Source organism: Pagrus pagrus, assembly GCF_965226575.1.
Source record: "Pagrus pagrus genome assembly, chromosome: 1".
Lineage (NCBI taxonomy): Eukaryota > Metazoa > Chordata > Actinopteri > Spariformes > Sparidae > Pagrus > Pagrus pagrus.
The window spans coordinates 37,811,055-37,825,555 of NC_140185.1; the positions used below are offsets into that span (position 1 = coordinate 37,811,055).

The following is a 14,501-nucleotide window of genomic DNA, read 5'->3' on the forward strand; positions in this document are numbered from 1 at the left end:
TTTTATTTTTTAATAGACATTTTTATGAAGTGAAACCAAGGTAAAAAGCATTTCCGAAAAAATCCGAAGTTTTCCGAAGATTCCCGAAGAATTCCGAAGTTTTCCGAAGAAATCCGAAGATTCCCGAAGATTTCCGAAGAATTCCGAAAAAATCCGAAGAATTCCGAAAATTTCCGAAAAAAAACGAAGTTTTCCGAAGATTTCCGGAAAATCCGAAAATTCTTAAGGAGCTCCAAAGAATTTCTGAAAAACCTAAGAATTCCAATGAATTTCCTTAGAACAATACAAAGATTTTTTTTTTGGTTCCACGATAGAAAAAAACATACTTTTTTCAGGATACATATTTTATTACATTTTCAGGTTTGTGTAAAACTCATTTGGACCACAAGGGGTTTGCAGTGCTCCACTACACAACAATATATATCAAAGCAGTTGCATAGGTAGCTCAGTGAGATAAGCAATTGTGCTGAGATTAGAGATGTGAGCTCAAGTCCTTGAACCTCAATTTTCAATAAAACTGCAGAGGGAATATATTAAGATTTTATTTTTCAATAGACATTTTTATGAAGTGAAACCAAGGTAAAAAGCATTTCCGAAGTTTTCCGAAAAAAGCCGAAGTTTTCCGAAGATTCCCGAAGAATTCCGAAGTTTTCCGAAAAAAGCCGAAGATTTCCGAAGATTCCCGAAGAATTCCGAAGTTTTCCGAAAAAATCCGAAGTTTTCCGAAGAATTCCGAAAAAATCCGAAGAATTCCGAAAATTTCCGGAAAATCCGAAAATTCTTAAGGAGCTCCAAAGAATTTCTGAAAAACCTAAGAATTCCAATGAATTTCCTTAGAACAATACAAAGATTTTTTTTTGGTTCCACGATAGAAAAAAACACACTTTTTTCAGGATACATATTTTATTACATTTTCAGTTTTGTGTAAAATTCATTTGGACCACAAGGGGTTGCAGTGCTCCAGTACCTGACCTTCTCAATAGCACTGAAAACATTCATATCAGGGGGAAAAAAACATCTATTGTTTTTCCTAAACACATAGCTCAACAAGTAAGCACCCAGCTTAGTTTTCCGGGGGGAAAAAAAAGAAGTTTTCCGAAGAAAACGAAGTTTTCCGAAAAAAGACGAAGATTTCCGAAGATTCCCGAAGTTTTCCGGGAAAAACCGAAAATTTCCGAAAAAAGTCCGAAGTTTTCCGAAGATTTCCGGAAAATCCGAAAATTCTTATGGAACTCCAAAGAATTTCTGAAAAACCTAAGAATTCCACAGAATTTCCTTAGAACAATACGAAGGATTTTTTTTTTGGTTCCAGGATAGAAAAAAACAACTTTTTTCAGGATAAATTTTTTTATTGCAATTGTGCTGAGATTAGAGATGTGAGTTTTCAAGTCCTTGAACCTCAATTTTCAATAAAACTGCAGAGGGAATATATGAAGATTTTATTTTTTAATACAGACATTTTTATGAAGTGAAACCAAGGTAAAAAGCATTTCCGAAAAAACCCGAAGTTTTCCGAAAATTCCCGAAGAATTCCGAAGTTTTCCGAAAAAATCCGAAGTTTTCCGAAGATTTCCGGAAAATCCGAAAATTCTTAAGGAGCTAAAAAAAAAAACACACTTTTTTCAGGATACATTTTTTATTACATTTTCAGGTTTGTGTAAAACTCATTTGGACCACAAGGGGTTGCAGTGCTCCACTACACAACAATATATATCAAAGCAGTTGCATAGGTAGCTCAGTGAGATAAGCAATTGTGCTGAGATTAGAGATGTGAGTTCAAGTCCTTGAACCTCAATTTTCAATAAAACTGCAGAGGGAATATATGAAGATTTTATTTTTCAATACAGACATTTTTATGAAGTGAAACCAAGGTAAAAAGCATTTCCGAAAAAACCCGAAGTTTTCCGGAAAAATCCGAAGTTTTTTCGAAGTTTTCCGAAAAAACCCGAAATTTTCCGAATAATTCCGAAGTTTCCCGAAAAATTCTAAGATTCCCGAAGAATTCCGAAAAAATCCGAAGAATTCCGAAAATTTCCGAAAAAATCCGAAGTTTTCCGAAGATTTCCGGAAAATCCGAAAATTCTTAAGGAGCTCCAAAGAATTTCAGAAAAACCTAAGAATTCCACAGAATTTCCTTAGAACAATACGAAGATTTTTTTTGGGTTCCACGATAGAAAAAAAACACACTTTTTTCAGGATACATTTTTTATTACATTTTCAGGTTTGTGTAAAACTCATTTGGACCACAAGGGGTTGCAGTGCTCCAGTACCTGACCTTCTCAATAGCACTGAAAGCATTCATATCAGGGAAAAAAAAAACATCTATTGTTTTTCCTAAACACATAGCTTAACAAGTAAGCACCCAGCTTGGTAGATTTTGAACTTGTGTGTTCAAGACCAGCTTCTGTGTGCTCTCTTTTCCATGTTTTCTCCTCAGAAGTGTGAAATATAAGAAACACAACAATATATATCAAAGCAGCTGCATAGGTAGCTCAGTGAGATAAGCAATTGTGCTGAGATTAGAGATGTGAGTTTAAGTCCTTGAACCTCAATTTCCAAAGAAACTGCGGGGGGGGGGGGGGGAATATGAAGATTTCATTTTTCAATACAGACATTTTTTTGTGAAGTGAAGATTTCCGCAGTTTTCCAGAAAAATTCCGCAATTTTCCGAAGATTCAAGACGATTTTTTTTTTTTTTGTCCACGATAGAAAAAAACACATTTTTTCCAGGATAGATTTTTTATTTCATTTTCAGGTTTGTGTAAAAGTCATTCGGACCACGATGGGCTGCAGTGCTCCACTACCTGACCTTCTCAATAGCACTGAAAACATTCATATCAGGAATTTTTTTTTTTTCCAGGATAGAAAAAATAAATTTATTCCAGGATATAATCTTTTTTAATTTGCAGGTTTGTGTAAAACTCATTTGGACCACAAGGGGCTGTATCAGGAAAAAAACTATTTTTTCCAGGACAGAAAAAACACATTCTTTCAGGACCACGGGGCTGCAGTGCTCAACTACCTGACATTCTCAATAGGAAACATTCATATCAGGAAAATAAAAGTATTTACCTGAAGTAGGTTGGCCAGAAATTAGTCCATGGATCCAAATTGCAGTGTTCATTTGTTCATCTGGTTTGTTTACAATAAAGCCTGAGTCAATCTACACAATCTTCAGCACATTAATAACTCAAAACAAACAATCAAAGGCTGAAGGTTCGGCCACGCCACTCGACACTGAGCTTCCACCTGTAAACATCACACCTGCTCAGCGTTCACCTATGCCTCTGTTTACCTCCACAGTCATGTAAAGTTAGTCTTTGTTGCCCCCTGCTGGTACAAAACAGACTCTCCTCTGATCCCAACATGAACAACTTTATTTAAATAAACAGTAAGAACAGGACATTTAAAACAGGCCTAACAGTAGAGAAAGTAGAAAACCACAGTGAAATCTGACGGACTAAAAGTGTCTCAGGTGAACTCAACACCTGACTCCAGACTGACATACGTGCTCATTATTAAATATTAATAATAGTTTCATCACTTTACTTCAGTTTTCCTGTGAAGACGAGTCAAGTCTCCTGGATTCATTAAAGGAACAGTTCGTAGATGAGTTACATGTTCAGACCGTCTGATCAATTTGAAGCTGCAGCCAGCAGCTGGTTAGCTTAGCTTAGCATAAAGACAGGAAACAGAGGAGGCAGCATGGCTCTGTTCAAAGGGAATAAAATCCACAAACCAGCAGCTCCACAGTTCACTGACGTCGTATCTGGATTGTTTCAACTGGACATAATGTAAAACAAATGTTTGTGTGTTAAATTATTTCTTCTTCTTCAGTTTCCTGTCGGCTTGAGCTTCACATTTATCAGACGTGACAGTTAAACTCTCCGCACTGTTCCTTAACGACAGTGTTATTTTCACTCAGTTAGCGATGACGCGTCCAAACTTTTCTTAATTGTCTGTGTCTCTCTCGGGGGGAAGAAGTGACGGTCCAGACAGGATTCACACCTGCTGCTCAGCCCTGACTGATGATCATGTGGCGAGGCGGTCGTCAGACTGCTCATCAAACTGACATCGTTCTTCTTCTCTGACTCTGAGTGTCCTCAACATGTCACTGTGTTCCTTCAGAGTAGAAGAAGAATGTCTTTAATTAACACTCTCATTACTCCCACAGTCTGGAGGCCTGGTGACTAAAAAGTGCAGAAATCTGAAGCTTCAAACGAGCTTCTGTAGCATCGATCTGCTCCGTCTTGCTGCTGATCAGCTGATACATGTATTGATGATCATGTATTGATGATCTCAGTCTGCTGTCTGTCAGCAGTTTCAAGCCGCCTGCTGTGTTTGGTCTCAGAGCAAGTCGTCGAGCGGCGCCATGAGCAGCTGCAGCTCCTTGAAGGCGCTGCCGTGACGACCGACCTGCGCCGCCTTGTTCTTCACCATGTTGCTCAGGTTCTTCAGGTGCTTGCAGCACGTTCGGCACTTCTGGTGTCTGCAGCAACAAAAACAACAGATCAGATGAACAGCGAGTTCACTGACAGGAAGCTGCAGAGGACAAAAGTTTCAGTTTGACAGACGTCAAAACTGACGAGAGACGACGCGACTTACAACAGACCCTGAAAAGGTCATGGAGAGAATTTTTTAGAAATACTTTTGCGTAACCTCGTAATTTCTCACACCAAAAACATCTATTAATAACAAAAAAACTCTCTGGAAAAAAGAAATTCCACTCGGTTACACATTACAGATGAACCAAAACCATCAGCATGAAGTTTAATATATCGTTTGGCATCGAAATGCTTCCTGAACATGCACAATCACTTTCCACTATTATCCCAAGTGTGACAATATTCAGAATTTGATACGAGTCGTGTATTCGTTTGGTCGAACAAGTCTGTCAGCGATAAACAACATATGATTCAGATTATCCACCGCTGCATGTAAACAAGAATATTAGTCGAATAATCATTTTCATTAGCCACGAACACAACATAGTGGGAATATTGTGTTTTTCAGAATCGAGGCAAAGTCCAGAATATTTTGAGCTTGTAAACGCAGTCGGTGACTCACCTCTCCTCTCGTGTGATGTCCACTCCGACAGATGGCGAGGCCTTCAGTGTTTCAGAGATCAGCAACCAGAAATGTTTCATGATCAGCTTCAGAGACGTACAGCCGGTCTGCATGTAGCTGAACACACATTAATGCGCACGCGCACACACACACACACACACACACACACACAAGTTTTATACAGATAATGATTGTTTGTGATTTACAGAAGTGAGGACATGTTTTCCTGGTGATCCATTTTTTAAGTCTGATCTGAACTGTTTTCTTCCTGTGTTTATGTGTTTACGACTTGAAAACTGATTTTTCTTTTTCATGTGTGAAAAAATAAGTTTTGTCAGAATGATTGAAAACAGGATAGAAAAAAAATTAAATTTTCATGTGTGAAACAGTGAAAAGGACAGAAAAAACATTTTGTCAGGATAGTTTCATACGTGAAAAATCTTTTTCAGGAGAGAAAAACTTTTCAGATGTACATTTTTATCAGGATAGAACTTTTTTTTTTGTCAGGATACATTTTTTTTTCAAATGTGAAACAGTGATTTTTTTTAGAACAGTAAGAAAAATGAACCTGACAAAAATATTTTTTATCCCCTCTTGACTTTACACATGAAAAATAAAATTATTTTTCTGTTTCACATGGGGGAACTTAGAAAGATGATCCTTTCACCAGTCATCACTATTAAAACGTCTTCACTTGCCCCTCTGGACTTCCGTAGAGACTTTATGATTCAGGTTCACAAGTTTCATCTCAACTCTTTGCAGTTATGAAATGAGGTGTTCATTCTGAATTAAAACGTCTCATGTGAAGTTGATCTGATGATCACAGACTCAAAATCTTGTCTATGTGTCGGATGTGAACAAAAACTTGCATCACTGACTCAGATTTAGTGTTTTTAAAATGAAATGTCTTTACTTTTATCCAACATGTTGCTGTTTCAGATAACACTACTAGTGTAGAAAATGTTTTTGATAATTGATAAACTGATTCAAGCAAAACTGCCAAAAGTTATCAGGATCCAAAGCCGTTCTTTGTCACATGTGACTGTAAACTGAATATTTCTGGGTTTCTGTCACTTTACAGGAAACAGTCAGTCCAGTGAGACACTAACCAGCCGACTGATTGATAAAGACGATAACGGAGCCGCTCACCTCTCATATTTACTCTGCAGCAGTTTGTCGATCTGAGGAAGAATCGTCGTACACAGGTCCAGTTTCCATAGCGACCTGAAAACATAGTTACTGTTTAAAAACAGGTCGAGAGTCTTCATTAAAAACATGAACTCATTTATTACTTAGATTTGACTTTATCCCGTCGGAACCAGCTCGTCAACACAAACCACACGTGTGTGTGTGTGTGAGTGTGTGTGTGAGACTCACGGTTGGATGTTGATGATGTTGAGGATGTCCACAACTATCGACAGGTCGTTCATGGAGACGGCAGCGTCTAGAGCGCTCTGTAGAGAGGAAGGAAACAGGAAGTGAAGATGAGGAAGTCCACTACAGAGCTGCGTTCTCATTGGCTACAGCTGATTGTTTTTGTAACACCTGTTGTCTCACCTTGATGTCCTCTCGGGCCCACACGGCTCGGACCGTCTGCAGGTTCTTGTGTCGGCTGCTCAGCATCACACACATGGTGTCGTGACCCTTCTTGATCTGAGACAGAGCCTCCTCGTCGCTCAGAGCTCCGCCCCTGTTGTTGGGTGAAGACTGAGGAACACACACACACACACACACACACACACACACACACAAATTCCAGTTTGTTAGGTTTAGTTTAACTAAACAAAGTCTGTGTGTGTGTTTGTGTGTGTGTGTGTGTGTGTTTATTCTGACTCACAGGCAGGAAGTCGGCCACATTCAGTCCGATCGGCTCGTTCCGGGTGCTGAGGATGATCTTGGGTTGTGGTTTAGACTTCGCCGTGGTGACGGGAGGCTGAGGAGGCGGAGCGGGGGCAGGGCCGGGGGGGTTGGAGGACGCGGGGCCGACAGCTGAGGGGGCCGGACGCTTCACACAGGAGACCACTGTAGGCTCCACCCTCTGGACAGGTGTGGAGGAGGCCAGCGGAGGCGTCTGTAACACACATGAATTGACATGACTACGGAAGCCCTGAGGGACAAGTGAAGATGTTTTTATTCTGGTGGTGCATTTTCTACGTCTGATCTAAATGAGTTTCTGTCCTGTGTTTGTGACACAGCACTGAACTGGAACAAATACAGGATATATTACAGGATAATCTGTCCTTCAAAAAACTTCCTTCATTTCTTTTTCATCTGTGAAAACATGAAATTCAGAACAGAAAAAAGTTCAAGTGAGAACATTTTTTTTTTTTTTTATGTTTTCTTTAAACAAGAAACTCATTTTCCCCTCACATGTGAAACAGGTGGATTTTCTTTTCTTTTCTTTTCCCACACATGGAAACATGTTTTTCATACAAGTTTCATACAAAAACAAAAACAGACATTTTTTCTTTACTCTTTTTTAAAAAAAATTATTAAAGTTAGGAAGATTTTCCTGCTAAATCTGTTTCCATCAACTATTTACTGTAGATCAGACTTAGAAACTGGATCCCCAGAAGAAAAAAAACGAAGTACATATTATTGATATTGAACCTCAGAGACAAACTACTGCTGCATTCACTGACCTGCTGCTTGTCAGGAAAAGGAGATATCATGTCCTTTAGCTGACGGCCAATCGCTAATATCGTCTCTGAGAAGAAGAAGAAGCAGAACAGTGACTTCAGTGTCCTCGTGACTCACATGACACACGAGACATCTGGAGGCTGATGTTTCCAACATGTTCATTTACTCTCAGACTTTAAACTGAGCCGTCACATGACGTGAGCTACTCTCCCAGCTTGAAAACATAAAGAGAAGATCAACGACCATCATATTAACGGTTTATCCGTCCATCATGGCCGGTGATCTAGTTTGCGGTGTGATGTGTTCTGTGATGCACTCACCGTCCTCTGGAGGAGCAGGGAAAGGCTCAGATATCTTGGGAGGAGTTCGAGCTGACAGAGAAAAGTACTGAGTCAGTAAACGTACATAAATACTAACAGAAGGTGATCCACATGAAAACAAACTGAAGTTATAATCTCATCCAAACTGTTAATATTTATATTCAGAGATGATCATGTGACTGCAGGTGTGATGCTGACAGTCGACCTACAGATGGCGTTCTTGGGCTGGAAGATCTCTTTATAATCTTCTGCGTTGTGGATTTCAGCTGACGACACTTTCTCTTCCGCCTCGTCCTCACTGGGGCTCCGCCTCTCGCCTTCAGGGCTCCGCCTATCAGTGTCTGACCTCTGCTTCACCCTGATGACATCACAACATGTGACTTAGTGACATCATGACGTGAGAAAATTCTTTTTTGTTGAATGTTGTGTGTGGAGTTTTCTATTCCAAGAAGCTAACGGAGATCCTAAATAATAATTTACAGAAAATACATTTGTGTAGACGGACGATTAACATGTTGTTTGGTAAGAAGCCTGGTGTTGTGGCAGAACTCTTGTTCTCAGCTGCTGTTGATGCAGATGTTGTTGTGCATTCAAACATCTGCAGGCCGTCGTACCTCTGTGTGCTGCAGGTGGTTGTGGGTCTCTCGTAGTTCCGGCGCAGTGCGGCTCCTTTAGGATCCCTCGGCTCAGTGAGCGGCTGGTTGTCCTGGATGATTCCCTGGATCACAGAGCCGCCGCTCTTCTTCACCCTCTTCAGATCCACCACGTAGGACGAAACACTGGAGAGCTGGTGAGACACACCGATCTGAGGGGGAGGAGGAGGAGGGGGAGGAGGAGAGGTTTCAGATGCTGTTTGGAGGCTTCCTGTAAAGACCTTTTATAATGAACAGGTTTTCTCCTGTAGGTGGCGCTACACACCAGCTGCTGGTTGCACACTGCCAGGTCGGACACTTTCCCCCAGCCCACTGGGACCACGTCAAAGCAGCGGTCGGGCTCCCAGCCGAAGACCCGCAGAGAGTCTGTGGCCCCGCTGTACAGACAGCTGCCATCCAGGCTGAAGCAGATACACCTGAACACACAGGGGTCAGAGGTCAGAGGTCACATGAGAGCAACATGCTCCCCAACCTGTCACACTCTGAAGTGAGAAACTCACCTGACTGGACTCGTATTTCCCTCCATCGAGCCGATCATTGTAAACTTCTCCAGATCCCACAGTTTAACAGTCCTGGAGACGACACAGAGACACAGAGACACACGTCAACACCGTCAACACCGTCAACACCGTCAACAACGTCAACAACGTCAACAACGTCAACAACGTCAACAACCAGCCTCAACATAATCAAACTCTGAGGGGAAATTATCTCCAGTCCACAGGAACAGCTTCATCATAAAACAGCATCAACATCACTCATGAGCCAAAACAGACATCAGAAACAACAAACAACAACTGAGCTGAGAAAATCAGGAACTTATTCACAGAATGAGACGGAGCGGAAATGATCAGTCCAATATATCAATTTAAATACTTCATTAATCATTTCATTATTAATAACTGTTGTGGTCATGATTCCATTTAAACTTTCCAACACTGACTGCTCTGCCACTGTTTCACTGTTGCATCTGGATTTGTAAATTCATATAATCACCAAAAATAAACAGATAGAACTGTGAAAGTTTGTTACAAAGTTCAGTTCCTTAAATCTGTCCAGAGTGAACCCTCTTCACAAACAAATCAATAAAGGATCTCTGAAGAAGAAAATAAGCCAACATGAGTTTCCTCTGGTACCAGTCAGCTGATCGGCTTCATCACACAGGAGAAGATTCTGGAAGTGACGCTGCAGGCTAAGCTAGCTGCAGGCTAACGCTAAGCTAGCTGAGGGCTAACGCTAAGCTAGCTGTGTCCTCTTTAAAGTTTTAAATGTTTTCCTTGAGATGAGTGCAGGCGGCGGCGGCGGAGAATCACTGGTCCTGCTTTTGATTTAGAATTGAAATTGTGACGGTGCTGGTCGACACTCAGTCACACAATCCTTCAGGATTCTGCCACTGACTCACAATGAACAACAAAGTATTGTCTCTCTGACAGACCGTGGAGAGCAGGTTCAGGTGTGCTGCCGTACCTGTCGGAGCTGCCTGATGCCAGCAGGTACTCGTTGGGGTGAAACTGGATGATGTTGACGGCTGCAGTGTGAGATCTGAACTCTGTGATCATCTTGGACTGCATCAGGTCCCACAGCTGACGAGAGGAGACACTCAGATTATCTTCATATTGTGATTATTTTGACAGATATGATGACTACAATATGATTCATGATCAGTGGGAATGATCTTATTTACACCACTGTTTTCATTTTCACTGGAAAACTATTAAAATCCTGACGATGTAAAAGTTGTGGGGTCTTTTTAGGTCAGGACGTCTCATTATAACGCCGTTTGTTGATTTGGATACTGCAGCTGGCCATATTGTGATTTTATCAGTATCTGGATTAGTTGATCAGCCCTGATGCACAGGAGATACATTCACTGTTGGTTTGAGTCTGAACACCGATGACGAAGAGAATATAGAATATGATCGAATGTGTTGTTTATAGAGACTTGAAATAAATCAGAACTGATCCTTTAAACGTTGGAACACAAGCAAAACTTTTGTTTTTAAAATTAAGTCTTCAGTTAGAAACAAATATTTAAATGAGGAAATATCTGATCAAAGACTGAGATCACAAATCTGACCAAACATTTCAGTTATGAGTTTCTGATGTTCAGTTCTTCAGACACAGTTTGACACTCAGCTCCATCAGCAGCTCATCAATCATCAGATTGTACCTTGACGGTGCCGTCGTCGCTGGCTGAAGCCAACCACTTCCCATCTGGACTGAAGGCCACGCTCCTCACTGCCTGAGTGTGACCCTGCAACACAAACACCAACACAACTTCATCCTTCACAGATGTTCACAGCTTTTATTCTGAAATACACGACTGATGCTGCACACACTACACAGTAGAAGCTCTGACGTCTTTCGGAAGTGTGACATGAGCTTTAACTACCTTAAATATTATATATATATATATAATATTTAAGGTAATATATATAATATATATTTTTTAAATGTGCTACACAGTAACAAACACACACACACACAAACACACACACACACACACACACACACACACACACACAGCTCTTACCGTGTACCTGAAGACGTATCCTTTCCTCCGGACGTCCCACAGCTGACAGACAGGAACCAAGAGAGACATTTCATCAACAGTGACATAATTCATTCCCAAGCTCCTCACATAAACCGTCACAACCTGAAAACAAAGTCCTAACCCTCAAACAAGTTCAATGAAGGTCCGTCCCAAAGGGAGAAACACTGAAACACCCTCATTCTCTTCACAGACACACAAACAAACACACACACACACCTTGATGTTTGTGTCCATGGAGCTCGAGGCGAGGAAGTCTCCAAACGGATGGAAGCCCAGACTGGTGATGTTGGCTTTGTGTCCCGTCAGAGTCCTTAAAACTGGAGAAGAAGACAGAGTCACGCTGACAGACACTTTCACTGAGCACCAGGGATCAGACGGAGAAATAACTGGGTCTCACTCTTTGCAGCCTCCATGTCCCAGACTCGTATTGATCCAGACTGAGAACCAGTGACGATCTGATCCTCTGACATATTGATCTGCACACACTCCACTGGGGTCTTGTGACCAGTCAAACTCTGAGAGACAAACACACACAGTCAGGATGCAAAGTGGATGGAAACCTCTCAGAAAATGAGCTTCAGATAAACAGATTGTTGTTAGAGGCGTAGTTCAGATCACAGTCAGCTGTCTGCAGGTGATCAGGACGTCTCACCATGATGCAGTTGGCCTTGCTGACAGCCCACAGGTTGACCCTGCAGTCCTCCCCTCCTGTGGCCAGCAGGCGGCCGGAGCTTTTCCCCAGAGCCGAACAGGAAACACTGCTGGTGTGAGCCTCGAACTCGTCTGTGCAACAACACACGAGGGACAAATTTAGCTCTACTGCTGGTGTTACTGCAGAGCTGCACTGACTGACCGTTTATGTACTCGAATACAGTAACTTGTTCATACAGAGACGAGGCGGCGTCACATTCTTCTTTGTGTACTGTGTTTGAAGCAGCAGGATTAAAGCGTTAAAGAGCACAGTACTGCCATTCACCCGACCTGCTCTGTGATTTACAACATTGTCCACAATGTAAGTCAGACTGAACTGAGAGGTCACATACAAATCTGAGGTGTCATGAGACGATTCACAGGAAAGAAAATCAGAAAAATGTATTTCTGCCACAACATCAGGTTTATTTTTTATATCTCACTGTTACATCAGTGTTTTGATGTACGGAGGCTGGACTCACGCAGGCGCCATGAGATCTTGGTGGTGTTTGCAGCAGCCATACTGGTCACACTGGACACTCGCTGCTTTGTTTGAACTGCTGGTCGACTGCTGAGGTTAATTCATGAAGTTCAGTCAGGATCAGTGAGGACAGACATCAGCTGCTCTTTCACTCTCTGCACTGAGCGTCCTCCACCTGCAGAGACACAAAACACATGATGATACGACACCACACACACACACACACACACACACACACACACACACACACACACACACACACACACACACACACAAGCTGATCAGCCACAACACTTAAGGTTTTCTGTGGAGCTTCTTGTTGTGCTGGAAGCTGATTGTTAATGTTAACGAACTTCATTTCTGAACTTAGTTAGCTACTGCTGCTCTGTGAGCAGAGTGGAGAGAGGCTCTGAGACGAGGCACTCGAGAATGTGAATAAAATCCTTCGGGCTGTCGTGGAAAATCCAACATGAGTCCTTCACTAATTAGTCCAGCAGCATTAAACAACTTTAACAAAGTCTCCACAGGCTTGTATAGACAACCAAGAGAGACCGGGAGGGTCTCATTTTTCACGTCACAATACAATCCACTCACATATGGCCAATAAAAAGGTGATTAAAACATGTAAATTAATACAAATAGTTACACAGAGCCTCTTTAAACCCACTGACAGGTGAGTGACGAACATACACTGATCATCTTCTTACAGTGTGATGTGCTGCTGGGGACCCGGTGGTTCTGGACACAAATCAATCGTCCAAACACAGATGAAGACCAAACACACAATTTTCAAATACATTCTTGAATCATTTGGTTACTAAATATTAATAATAATGTAATGTAGTTGTTTGTCTATTTTATTTGACATAAATACATGAAAATGAACGTGTACAAAGTGATTAGGTAACACTTGTTATTGAGGCACAGCAGCAGGAGGATGTGAAGTCTGAAGAGCTGTTACTCTCTGCAGACACACCTGAAGTACACGCACTACACAAGTACTGGAACTAATATCAGAACTTGGGAATCTCTAATATCTGAATACATATATGTATAACATGTTTTTTATTATGATCAAGTATTTGATCAGCAGCTGAAGCTCAGGTCACAGAATTAACTGTGCAACTGAGGGAAGTTTCAGCAAAACACCAGCAAGTCATTATAACGTAGCTAACTTAAGCTAACTTAATGCTAAGTAACTGTTCAGTAAGCTCATTAAGAAACACCATTAAACTAATTAATCGAGCGTCACTTTACACGACAGATTAGCTAACGCTAAAAAACAACGGCTCAAAGTAAGAGACTGAAAAGAAGCTGGGTCAGTGAAGTCAGCTGAATAACGTACATGAGTTAACAACCCTCGACTGTTTTTAGTGAAACTGGTCGCGGCCCGGGAGCTGAACCGACGGTCGCTGGCGAACACTAGCCAAGGTTAGCTAGCAGTTAACTAATGCCAGTTAGCAAAGGATAGCTAATTAAGGCTAGGTGTTTACTGAGCGGTGACGTTAGACACAAAAACACGTCGCGGTCAGTTTACCTTCGTCTGCCCGCGGCCGTGAGTCATGTGAAGCAGCGGGAGGATGAAGTTTAAACGTTAAACCACCGGCAGCTGATCTGTCGCAGCGGCTGATGACAACTTGTTGACAGGCTGCTGCTCCGCGGCTGCAGCTTAGCAACTGAGCCACAAACCCGCTACTTCCGCTGACGTCACAACCTTATTTTTTTAAACAAAACTTTATTTACTAACTTTTTATTATTTAAAACATATTTTATTGTCTTTTTATTTATCTTTTGGCGACTGCCCAATTCCACATGGTGTCCATTTGTATTTTATTATTTGTTTAATAAAAAAGAAAAACGTCAGAGTGATGTAATATTAAATGTAGGCACGTTTGATTTACTACATTTGAATATGTCAACTAAATCAAGTTAACAAATACTTATAACATGTTTACAATGGGTGATCTGTTGTTGTGATATTCTATCAAAAAGGAAAAATTATTCCAGTTCAGTCGGACAGATTTATAAATTGTAATTATATCTGATTGGCAAAAATCATCCTATTTGTAAGTAACATTTTAATTGAACACATTTTA

At 41.2% G+C, this 14,501-nt stretch overlaps 1 protein-coding gene across 2 annotated transcripts; it reads right to left on the reverse strand.

The window, feature by feature from the left end:
- Window positions 1-3,354: 3,354 nt before the first annotated feature.
- On the reverse strand, window positions 3,355-14,092 carry katnb1 (katanin p80 (WD repeat containing) subunit B 1). 2 transcript variants are annotated; one of them, XM_084351883.1, is made up of 20 exons: window positions 13,943-14,092; window positions 12,407-12,580; window positions 11,887-12,017; window positions 11,632-11,749; window positions 11,451-11,551; window positions 11,214-11,255; window positions 10,851-10,934; window positions 10,148-10,263; window positions 9,181-9,252; window positions 8,946-9,096; window positions 8,642-8,832; window positions 8,237-8,385; window positions 8,028-8,078; window positions 7,710-7,774; window positions 6,905-7,138; window positions 6,625-6,774; window positions 6,445-6,521; window positions 6,217-6,291; window positions 5,068-5,184; window positions 3,355-4,489 (listed from the first exon to the last, which is right to left on the reverse strand). In XM_084351883.1, exons 2-20 carry the CDS (start codon window positions 12,444-12,446, stop codon window positions 4,348-4,350), a joined length of 2,106 nt encoding a protein of 701 aa, XP_084208009.1. In that variant the 5' UTR covers window positions 12,447-12,580; window positions 13,943-14,092; the 3' UTR covers window positions 3,355-4,347. The 2 variants fall into 2 exon arrangements, with proteins under 2 accessions (XP_084208009.1, XP_084208010.1); XM_084351884.1 differs by lacking the exon at window positions 13,943-14,092 and adding an exon at window positions 13,751-13,899.
- Between the last annotated feature and the right edge of the window lie 409 nt (window positions 14,093-14,501).